The 11,845-nt window shown below is 29.4% G+C and overlaps 2 protein-coding genes across 3 annotated transcripts; one reads left to right on the top strand and one right to left on the bottom strand.

Moving 5' to 3' along the window:
• LOC109333776 (non-specific lipid-transfer protein-like protein At5g64080) lies at nucleotides 5,329-7,692 on the bottom strand. 2 transcript variants are annotated; one of them, XM_019569345.1, is made up of 3 exons: nucleotides 7,276-7,692; nucleotides 6,653-6,679; nucleotides 5,329-5,629 (listed from the first exon to the last, which is right to left on the bottom strand). In XM_019569345.1, the coding sequence occupies exons 1-3, from the start codon at nucleotides 7,607-7,609 to the stop codon at nucleotides 5,505-5,507; spliced, it is 486 nt and encodes a 161-aa protein (XP_019424890.1). In that variant the 5' UTR covers nucleotides 7,610-7,692; the 3' UTR covers nucleotides 5,329-5,504. The 2 variants fall into 2 exon arrangements, with proteins under 2 accessions (XP_019424890.1, XP_019424889.1); XM_019569344.1 differs by having other exon boundaries at nucleotides 5,339-5,683; nucleotides 7,276-7,686.
• On the top strand, nucleotides 9,786-11,532 carry LOC109334884 (chlorophyll a-b binding protein CP24 10A, chloroplastic-like). Its single transcript, XM_019570874.1, has 2 exons — nucleotides 9,786-10,152; nucleotides 10,829-11,532. The coding sequence occupies exons 1-2, from the start codon at nucleotides 9,938-9,940 to the stop codon at nucleotides 11,376-11,378; spliced, it is 765 nt and encodes a 254-aa protein (XP_019426419.1). The 5' UTR covers nucleotides 9,786-9,937; the 3' UTR covers nucleotides 11,379-11,532.

Below are 11,845 nucleotides of genomic sequence, written 5' to 3'. Positions count from 1 at the left end.
ATATGAATAAAGAATTGTATACATCGGATGCTGTTTGAAATTTAGTGAAAATAAAACTAATATTCAACCACTATGGTGACTAATTATTTTGGTGTTTATATATCTAGTAAGTTCTAGATTGAGGAAAAGTAAAGTTAAAATTTTGATATGGGTATAGATTTATTCAAAGGGTACGCGTTTTGGTCATGGTTTGTATCGTTATGTTTTGTCTGGTAGCCTAAACTACGGTTCCTTGCATGTATATAGAGATATATTATTTAAAAAAGAAATGTTTTTTAACAGGTTCACCTGTCCCGGTTTGCTATCTCGATAAATTAAAAATTGACACATAAATAAATAGAATTTTTTAAATATAAACATTATATTTTTATATTACTTATTCAAAACTAATTGAATAGGAATAGAGTTTTCGGATAGGGTTTGAGAATAGGATATGAGTCTTTTAATGTTTCTAGATGGCCTCCTACAATTTGTTTGCTAGTTAGTCCTTTTTTTGGGAATGGGAATGTTAAGTTTAACTAACACAGTGTTCAATTTCCTTTTCATATATTTTAGAAAAGAGTGCACTAAAAAACATAAAAATTATGTGAGAAAAGGATATAATAAGTATGTATAATGCCTAATAAAAAATAAACTTTCCCAAATAAAATAATTAATATTAGTATTTTAATATATATATATATATATATATAATAAGTTTAACATATTATCAGCACAAAGTTTTTGATATAATGATCAGTCTGCATCATTATGTTATTATCTTCATAAAAATAAATGATTAAACAACATTGGATGATGTGCTAAAATTTGATTTTAGTGAATTGTTGCTATAAAGAAATGTTGAATCCATGACAATTCACTTACGCTATTTTGTTATGGTTTTCAACAACAAAAGTGTAAGTTCACGAATCATATAACGTTTGATAATATAAAATAAAAGGAATTCATGAATCATTTGACAAGCTGTTTCATCATAAGAAAAAGATTGACCATTCTGGCCAAGTGGCCGACCATGGAGAAATATATAAGTATATTTATATATATATATATATATATTATAAGCAACTCACTCACGTGAAAAAAAATGTGTTATTATAAGAAATGAAAATAATTAATATTAATTATTGGATTTTATTTGAACGAACAAGATTAATAGATACATGTACATGATTATCATGTGACCAATAACTAGTTTTTTGAGAGTTATAAGGTGGTTTAATAGTTAAAGTGAATGAGTTTAAGGAATGAAGTTAAAGAAGTTGTGAGTTCAAGTCTCACATATAGCAAATTTAAAAAATAAAAGAGTTATAAGGTGATATGATGGTTAGGGAGAATGAATGAAATGAAAAAGTTGAGATTCGAGTCTCGCCCATAATAAATACTAATATACTAACATTTGCCATAAAAAATAACTAGTTTTTAAACTAATCATTCATGATTGGTTATAAGAACCAGATTTATTATTATCATTGTTTTTATATAACAACTGTTCATTATCCCCTAAATATATACACATATATGTATACAACTAAGGGTAGAAATGAATCTAGCTTAGCTTAGTGTAGTTCAAGTCATTAAAAATTGGTTAATCATGAACTTTCAACCACGTTAATCAGTTTAAATCTATACATTTCACAAATTTGAATGATGATTGTCATTAATATAAATACAGTATATATATATATATATATATATAATTTATATATTAATAAAAAATATGTTTATATAATTGTACATTATTTCTCACATATGCACGTTAATCAGTTCAAATCTATGCATTTCACTTGTTATAAAATGAATTATAATTTTATAAAAGAAAAACTAAAATAGTGATTGATAAGGAGTGTCAATAAATATTGCTCACATATGAATATTTGAATACTATGAGCGAGAACAATTTGCCCATAAAAAGAAAAGCCAGAATATTAAAGTATAATTGATGGCTTAGTTAATTAAGGATTGTGAGCACTCATATATTTCAATTTTAAATTAGGGTTTTCTAGAAGCCGAATGAGTACAAATAAATAGAAACTAGTTCAATCACGTGTGCATGCTCAGTTGAAAATTAATATGGACCTTCTTTTCTTAAAGCTAGTGGAGTTGAAGTTATTTTGTATCTTTACGGCAAGTAAAAAATATGAAATAAATAAGTGTCTTTTAGTACTAGAGATAACTTATCTTCTTAACTTTACTTAGTATTTGACATCTGTTTTATTTTTTCTTTTATAATATATTTTTAAATGAAAATTTCTCGCATGAAGGAAAATAAGACATATATCAAATACTGAATAAAATTAAGGAGATAAATTATCTTTTGATATGAGAAGATTCTTTATTCACAAAAAAAATTATATTTGGCATGACCTAATAAGTGTTATAAAACTAGAATAAAGATTATTTATCCCATTTTTGTGTCTCATTGATGACTCAATGCAATTAAAAGTGTCACTTAACTAATTGTTTTTTATAAAAACAAAGGAAATAAATTTTTTTTTTGTATTACTTAATTAAATATGATTGAATTGAGACATATAAACGATAACTTAACTAAAGCACTTTAATTACCATCATTTTAATTAGTATAATAAAATTGTTCCTCTAGTAATTCTTGTATAAAATTACACTAATTAATTGGAAGTTAAAACGTAGATATAGCTCACCAAGGAAGACCTTATAATTATATGCCATATATATATATAAGAGAATTAAGTGAAGATTCCATCTCAATGTCCCACTTTTATTTTTTTAGGAAATGAAAGGAAAAACAATTTGGACTTGCTAACTTCATTTGACATGAAGAATTTTAACACATCATCATTGAAATTGTGACAAAATTTTGGAATGTTGAACCACTAGCTAGCATACAAAATTTTTGGCCCATACAAGCACACAAATTTAAGCATTATTCATTGTCTTTTTGTACACATGATTGTAATCACCACACATTTGTGTCCAACACGAACAAATCAATCTAAAATTCTAAATGTTGTGACGTAAGGTGGTGCAATGAATGATAGAGATTTGTGTCCATACGTGGCATTTTTCTCATAAGAGACATCATAGACTTGTGCAACTATTGATAAGATTTCTAGAGGATATTTTCAAATAGGATTTAATATATATACATCGATAGTATAAGTGTTTTATATACTGTCAATAAATTAATTATCATTGACTCTTAAACAAAACTAATACAAATCAGTAAGAATGATATGCTAGTACTGTAAAAAAAATTACAATAATATCGGTGCATAAATTTTAAAGTCTCGTCTGTGTAATGAAAAATGCCACAAAGTGATGAGGTGGCATTCTAGATCAAATGGTTGTTAAAAGCATAGGTTGATGTCAATTTAAGATAAAAATGTTGGCTATAGTTACCCTTTGATTTTAGGCCATGCTAATTAGAAACTATGCTACCTACCAAAGACACTTTTGTGGGCCCTTTTACACTAGTACACCAACTAAGGTGTAAGGCAAAGACTTCTAAATTAGTGTGTGATGAGTTTAATTATTCTTTAATTTATAAACTCATTGCTTATTTTAATAAATTCCTTTATCAAATATCTTACTTTGGTTAAATAAATTATTCCTTGTGACACCAAACATACTATAAAATTTGACCCAATGTGATCATATGTTGAAAATCAATTATGTGTCTAAGTGTTTCAGTCAACCATTTGTTCTTATTGTGGCAACATGAATACAAAACTATGAATAAAATTACAAAAATGACAGATTCCTGAATATAGTGTTGTTTTCTTATATTAAAATTCAAGACTTATAGTCAAACTAATCCAATTAATAGCCCCATGCTTTCTAGAAAGAGAAAATGATGTATATATTGATAATATAAGAGTTTTTTATATTGTCACTTCATCTCTCATTCATATTTAATTATCATTGATTCTTTCAAAAAAGTAATATAAATGAATTATAAATAATATATTGACTATGTATAAATATTTATATGACTTTGCCTATTGCATCTGAGAAATACTTAATAATCACATGCTTTCTAGAAAAGTTGCAATCCAATACATATTTTTCAACTTCTTAGCACGAGAAAGGAGTTCATTGCCTTTAAGTAAAAAGAGGCTTTTATGGAGAAGACAAGTGGTCAAAAGTTTCCAATATTTATATTTACAATCTAGTCCTTTGATTTATCTATTTATTTTGTAATTTAGTCCTTTACTTGCTCCTACTTTTTTAATTACTCAATGTGTAAATATAATCTAACTTTTAGACAATGTATAGGATATCTAGTTTACCTTTGGCATAGGGTGATTACCCAAAATAAGTGTTATTAAAATCGGAGCAGTCGATGAACCGAACTATTGGTCCATCTTATCATAAACTGGTACCATTTGTGGGTTATGATCCTAGGTTACCACTTGATCAATGCAATTCATGTGTTTAGTAGCTCAAATTATTATAATTTAATGCCCTATTTTGGTTTTCCAACTTAAGATAATGCTATATCACTTTGTTCTATACTAAAATATATTTAATTAATATTATCAAATCAATATGTGGTTTAATCAGCCACCATTAAACTAGTAAATCAATAACCCAATACTTTAATTGATATAATTCTTTTATAAACACAAGGCTTCAATCATCATAAGCATGTATATGATGAGCCCAAATGCAAGTATTATAGAAACTCAATTCAGATAATACCATACATACCAAGTGTAGATCCACCCACCAAAAGTTGTTCTAAACACATATGGAAGAAGTAGGACTGACAATGAACCGAACCAACTTGATATTCGTTCGAACTTGATTCATTATTGAGCTCAATAAACTTGATTCATGAACCAAATGAGCCGAACTTAAGCTGAAAATTGAGCTCGTTAGATAAACGAGTCATGTTAGGTTCATATATATATATATATAAACTAATTTTTATGATTACTATCATTCATGCATTATTTTTTATATTTATTGTTATTATATATATATATATATATAATCTTTTGCACTATTTTAAAAAATTAATTAACTATTTAATTTGTCTAAATGAACCAATTCGAACTGAGTCGAACAGTTCACGAACATTAACTAAACTAAGCTCAAGCTAAAAAAGTAACTTGTATTGAACTCGAGTTGAGTTTTGAGTCGAACCAATCCTTATCAAGCTGAACCAAACTGAACTCTGGTTTAACTCGTTTCCGGCCCAAGGAACTAATCTCTTTCGGAGTTTGTAGCTGCCCCTCTCAATAAGTGTTGCTTTCAGAAATTGAACTCTCAACCTTGGGGATCCAATGAAGCCTTATACCATTAGACCAATGTCTTATTAGTATTGCTAAGAGTGTTTGAAAATGATAACAAAAAATAAATGGATGTAATGGTAACTAAGAGAAAGATAGTAGTACAGTCTCAAAATAGGTTCAACTCACTCATAATGAATATCTAATTATAAGTCACACATAGAATTAAAAGAGGTCCAATGAAAAAACTCAGAAAACACCAAAATAGTCTCTCATATTATATTCCAAATCTCAAAAGCCTGAGAATATAGCTAGCACTAGTCCAACAAGTAAGGATTCAGCTGAAATGGGTAACAATGGTGATGCTGAGTTCCCTAGAGATGGTGCTGGTGCTGGTGCTGGAGATAGCTCATTAACTGTTATAGGAGCATTTGAACCAGTTGGAGATGATTGTGGAGAGATGCTTCTAGCTATAAATCATTTATAATTTATAAGATGATTCATATCAGAAAATGCCAAACATGTGAGAGCTTAACTCTATAGATGAAAAGGTTCAAGATTTTCATACAATGAAATAGAGTAAGATAGTATTAATGCATGATTGCATGAATAGCATATATGAATAATGTGATTAAAAGCAAACATATATGTAGGATATGGATAACAACAGTTTATGATGTTTAAGCTTTATATTTGTCTCTATCTACCTTACAAAGATTTCATTGTTATTGCTAATAAAGAAAATGAGAATGGGAGGACAATCACAAACAAAAAATGATTAGTTGCTTACCCGTAAAGATATACATCTCATTAACACCAAAAAATATGCACATTTGGTCTTGCAGACTAAAAAATCACAACTAGGTCCATATGAACTTAAATGTATGTCAAAATGTATGCACTCACGGTATAAGTTTTATACATTGTCAATTCATCATTTATCCTTCATTTTTAATCGTTATTGACTCTTTAAAGAAAATTAATACAAATGAATGAAAATGATATATTGAATGTGTATAAATATTTATACTAACAGTGCATATATATTTCACTCTTAAACTAAATTTTGTTATATATACAGACATCAAAAGTAAGAACATCTAGGTAGAACACATGAGCAGAAAGGGCTTTCAGCTCCACAAAACTATATAATATAATATGATATGATATAATATAATGTTGATTAATTAATATAAAACTGACATCGATAGGAATATCTAGAAGATTAAGAGATACATTCTTAATACCTTGGAACTATCCTAATTAAGCATATGAACCCCCTATTAACATGAAATAAAATTCAACATAAAAACTACAAAACAAAGATTTGTACAATGTATAAAGTATTAAGTTTAAAATGCAAATGCTGATTAAAAAAGATACAAATAAATCACAAATGATTATAATGTCTTGCATAAGACTAGGTAGAAGAAATATACCAGGAGCAGTGGCAGGGGTTTCAGACACTGCAAAACAAGAAAAATACATTACCAAAATGAATCTACAAATAAATGAAAACTTTCATTAAAAAAACAAGCTTTAATATTGACCATAAGAAGAAAAAAATGAAGGGTTTCCAATTGCATGTCTCACATTACTTTTTTAATTAGTAGTTCCATGTAAAAAAATCTAAACAAGTAAACCCAAAAAATACAGTAAGGAAAAATGTGAGAAACCCCAAATATAAAAATCCAAACTTCAATATATTTCATGCAAAAAAATGAAGGGGTTTTCTACCATTTGTCATGAACATTTTTTAGGAATAAAAAGGTGGACTTTTCATAATAAAAAAATGTTTTTTTTATTTTCTTTCTGAGAAACTAAATAACTACTACACGATGAAAACAAAAATAGAGAAACCCGGGAGTCAATATAATGAAGATGATTTTTTTGGTATCTCATGCCCTTTTGGGTAAGGAAATAATCATTTGTATGGTGTGACTGCCCAACAAAAAATGCCGTTCTTAAAAATCGAAATTTTGACATTTTATTCAACATGTGATCTAGCGGGAACTTAGATCACCGGATCAACATATTGGCAAAGGGTGAATTGATAACTTACATCCACATTTAGAAACAGAAGGAGCAGAGACTTTGCAAGCAGAAGGAAGAGAAACAGCCTTAGTAACATTCAAGACAACACCAAACTGAGCACTACTCTTAAAAGCTTCACACAAACATGTTGGAGCAGTTTTAAGAACAGATTTCAATCCAGAACAGCATGACCCTTCTGGTTTAGTGGTTTTGCTTCCATTGGTTACAAAGGACAAGCAATCAGCCATGGATAAAACAATAGTTGAACAGTCCAATGTTGGTGGTGGAGCATGGTGTGCACCATCAATGACCCAGATGGAAAGAATGAATAGAATGAGTAAAAGTTGTAACTTTGTAGCCATTGATGAGAAATGAGGAAATGGGGTGTGTGAGAATGTGGGTGAGGTGTGTTAAATAAGGGTTTCAACTTTCAAGAGTTGAAGAAAAACGAAGGATTTGAGAAAGGGTAGCATGGTCCAACGTTGGAAGTGGTATATTGCCATGTGTATAGACATGCATCAAATGAGATGAAATGGAGATAACTACGTGGCATATTCCTCCCAAATTTCTAACAAGGAAAAATAGTTTAAAATCTATTCACAGAAAGTATAAAAAAATTTAACATATCATTTAACATTGATTTATATTACTTCGGTTCGAGAGTCAATACTAATTAAGTTTATGTATTGATGTTTCATGGTCAATAATTATGTTTGGCCAGCCAATTCCAAAGGAAAAAGTTTAATGGATGTAAGTAAGTTCCTAGTTTCCTACTACTTACATATAAATTCTCAAGTTATCTTATACACTTCAACTACTTCTAAACTCGACTAAAGTATAAACTAATTTTGAGAAACGAATAGAAATCTTTTATACTTACTATCTATTTTTGCTAAATGATTTTTTTCACATTGATTTTAAATGAAGTAATAATAGAATAGTAAGTATAGAAGATTTATAGTATAATGGGAAGAAAAAAAGGAGGGAAACCGTGTAAAATTTTACTCTTTAACTAAAATTCATTGTAATTTGGTCATTTATGAATATGGGCAATAAAATAATTTTATTCTTATTGATTCCTTCAAAATAAAAAATATTATTGTGAGTCAAAATCTTGGATTTGGATTTAAGTTGTCATATTATTTTTTTACTTTTGAATCTATATGACTTGATATTTCAAACTAAGTATTTAGAGAAAAGAAAAAATATTAAAATCTAATTTTTTCCGGACCATTTTTGTATAAATAATAATAATAATTTTGTCTGGACCATTTTAGGAGGAAAGTATAACATTGCAAATAGTTAATGTTTTTAAGACCATATACATTATCATTATTAATAATATATAGCTTTAAACCCCACAATTTATTTCGTATTATTTGAAACCAAACAAAAATAATAAAGGATGAAAATAACATGACATGATTTTGCAATTACAACATGAAATTGTCAAATAAAAAATCAAATCAAATATGATTTAATTGAATTAATTTATATGCTAACTGGTAAAATTTATGAATAAATTTACTAAATTGGATTATTGCAAACAAGTATAAAGAGTTCTCAAATCCACAATGAATTGTTCAATATTAGTTTTTCAAGGAAATGTTCTAGGTTTTTTTTAAATTGAATTAATTTGAAACTTGGATTTATAGTTTGGCATGATAAATGAATTTTAGGCAGTTAGGTGTAGAAAACTTTAGCTCATACAAAAAAAATTTGTGTATAATATCTATATGTTTTTAGTGTAAAGATTTTATACATATAGTACATAGTACATCATTTATTTGTATTATTTTCTTAAAAACTTAACGATAATTAAACATGAATAATAGATGATGTAGTTACTATATATAAAACTCATATACTATAAATAAATATATTTTTTCTCAATAAATGTTAAGCAGTTTATTTTTTCATTTTCATGCAGAAGCACTCACTCTCAAAACCATAGACATTAGATACCATAACTTTCATTAAATTGAACTTGTTTGGATCCCTCGATAATGTAAAACATAGATAACATCATAAGACGGAAGAATGGGGATCAGCTGTCTCACTTTTTTGTGTCTCAATCTAATGAAAATTTGACATATACTAGAAAAGAAAATTAAAAAAGTATAACATAACATTTTTATGTGATTTGGTGAGATATGATTGGCTTGAGACAGGAAGATTTCGGGATAGAAGATCCTGGTCGAAGATAGAGATAGACCAAAGTATACTTGAATAGGTGATGAGGTGTGTGGTCCAATGTCCACGTGGTTGGTAACAACATAGGATGAGGTTGAAAATCTACTTCTCATTGGTCAGAAATTCACCCATGATAGATTAAGATTTATTCTACAGATTTCATTGTCCTGCATGCCCTTCAATCATATTCTCTTATTAAACCATAAAAGTATAGGTCCAGTTGTTTAAGACTTTACTATATCCCAAAGTTGAGAGTTTGATTTTGGGGAGACACATTTATTGAAAGGGACAACTACGAAATCCAAAATTATTTAATTCATTATCCAAAAAGTTAAGGAAATACACTTATTAGATTTTCTCTAACTTCACATCCACACATAAATAAAATCACACTCCAAGTGTTCATTTACTAACAAAACCATCAAATTTCAAGGCAGCATTTATTTTCTTTTCTCCTTGAATCTCCCCCAAGAATTTCTATAAGAGGAAAAAGAAAGATGGCAGCTGCAACATCTGGTGCAGTGTTGGGATCTTCTTTCTTATGTAGAGGAAAGAAGAGTCAAACCCTGTTAGCTAGTGCTATAGGGAAAGTTGGTGCTTCTGTTAGTCCTAAAAGGCTTAATGTGGCTGCTTCTGCTGCACCCAAAAAATCATGGATCCCTGCTGTTAAAGGTGGTGGAAATTTAGTTGACCCTGAATGGCTTGATGGCTCCTGTATTTCCTCATCTTTTTTGGTAAGGAATTAATATCTTTCGAGGTTCGTGGTTGCATTTCTAATAAGTGTCGCTCTCAAGAATTGAACCATCAACCTTGGGGATTTAGGGGTGTTACCCTACTAGACCAAAGTAATCAGTTTAATTAAGTGCAAAGTGCTTATTCAATAAGACTAAAAATAGCTTATTTCATAAACATTACTAATAACCTTACTAAAAAATTATAGCTAAAAAGAGCTTATATGAAGGTTCACAGTTTTATATTGTGATAATTGGCTACCATTTCCCACAATTTCGCTATAATATGTTACTGCAATTTTTTGTTAATCTATTTTGACTAGTAATTCTCATTAACTTTCCCATAAACTTATTTCAACTAGTCTCATCCGGAGTGTATGTGATTTAAACATTATTTATTTTCAAAAAAGTAATTTTGATATGGTACAGGAGTATCGGATACGGATACGTGAAAGTTATTGAAGTATGCCCTCATGCATTAGGGCATGTTTTTTATTCTCACCATCTTGTTCCAAATAAAAGATGGAGATCACATGTCCTCATTCATATCTCATTTGGTATTCCAAATTAGAAATTAATATTTTAATATTATTTCATAAAGTTTGATCGGTTCGGGACACGTGACAAGACTCACTAATTGTATTGTTTAAATTGGAGGCTAGCAGGTGATTATGGTTTTGACCCTCTAGGCCTAGGAAAAGACCCATCATTCCTGAAATGGTACAGAGAAGCTGAACTGATTCATGGAAGATGGGCAATGGCTGCAGCTTTAGGCATCTTTGTTGGCCAAGCATGGAGTGGAGTTCCATGGTTTGAGGCTGGAGCTGACCCTAATGCAATTGCTCCTTTCTCATTTGGTACACTTCTAGGTACTCAGTTACTTCTCATGGGATGGGTAGAGAGCAAAAGATGGGTGGACTTCTTCAACCCAGACTCACAGTCAGTGGAATGGGCCACTCCATGGTCGAAAACCGCCGAGAATTTCGCCAACGCCACGGGTGATCAAGGCTACCCTGAGGGCAAATTCTTTGACCCTTTGAGCCTTGCTGGCACAATAAAAGATGGTGTTTACATTGCAGATACAGAGAAGGTAGAAAGATTGAAATTTGCTGAGATTAAGCATGCTAGGATTGCTATGTTGGCTATGCTTACTTTCTACTTTGAAGCTGGACAAGGGAAAACACCACTTGGTGTTCTTGGCTTGTAAAACAAAACAAAACAAGAACAATTGATGTAGATATAGTTGAATTGAGAGGCTAGATGAAACTTTGTTCTGTATAGCAGCTATGTTCTCACATGACAAATTCATATTCTATGCTTTGGATGCATGCACCTTGTGTCTGTAATGTAGCCATGTTTAGCTTCTACTAATCCTTTTACCCACAAAAAAAGTGACATATGTAACTTGTAAATCAATCATTAATAAATATAGTATTATCAGAAAAATATATCATTTTCCTTTAGGAAAAGATATTTGGAGGCTTAAAAATGTACTTTGCCTGTGACTATGTAGCCAATACACATAATGTTTAAAGTGTCTTTATCATTGCAATAAAAATATTATCATGATACAAGTACTTGATTAAATAACTATATTGGCTAAGGCTTTGTTAAAATACATGCTAACAAATGTTCTGAAAGAACTAGATTTTTTCCCTCATAAAAATGATGTCA

Source organism: Lupinus angustifolius, chromosome LG19 (genome assembly GCF_001865875.1).
Source record: "Lupinus angustifolius cultivar Tanjil chromosome LG19, LupAngTanjil_v1.0, whole genome shotgun sequence".
Classification (NCBI taxonomy): domain Eukaryota; kingdom Viridiplantae; phylum Streptophyta; class Magnoliopsida; order Fabales; family Fabaceae; genus Lupinus; species Lupinus angustifolius.
Note: the sequence above shows the minus strand (reverse complement) of the source record. Positions and strands in the feature narration are given on the sequence as shown.

Bases quoted from the DNA above. Each gene is read 5' to 3' on its own strand.
- LOC109333776 (XM_019569344.1), bottom strand. From the start codon at position 7,609: ATGGCTACAAAGTTACAACTTTTACTCATTCTATTCATTCTTTCCATC. The intron at 6,680-7,275 runs GTAAGTTATCAA...CTTGTTTTGCAG, and splicing joins TTCTGTTTCTAAATGTGGAT to TGTCTGAAACCCCTGCCACT. The intron at 5,684-6,652 runs GTATATTTCTTC...AATGATTTATAG, and splicing joins AACCCCTGCCACTGCTCCTG to CTAGAAGCATCTCTCCACAA.
- LOC109334884 (XM_019570874.1), top strand. From the start codon at position 9,938: ATGGCAGCTGCAACATCTGGTGCAGTGTTGGGATCTTCTTTCTTATGT. The intron at 10,153-10,828 runs CTGTATTTCCTC...TTTAAATTGGAG, and splicing joins CCTGAATGGCTTGATGGCTC to GCTAGCAGGTGATTATGGTT.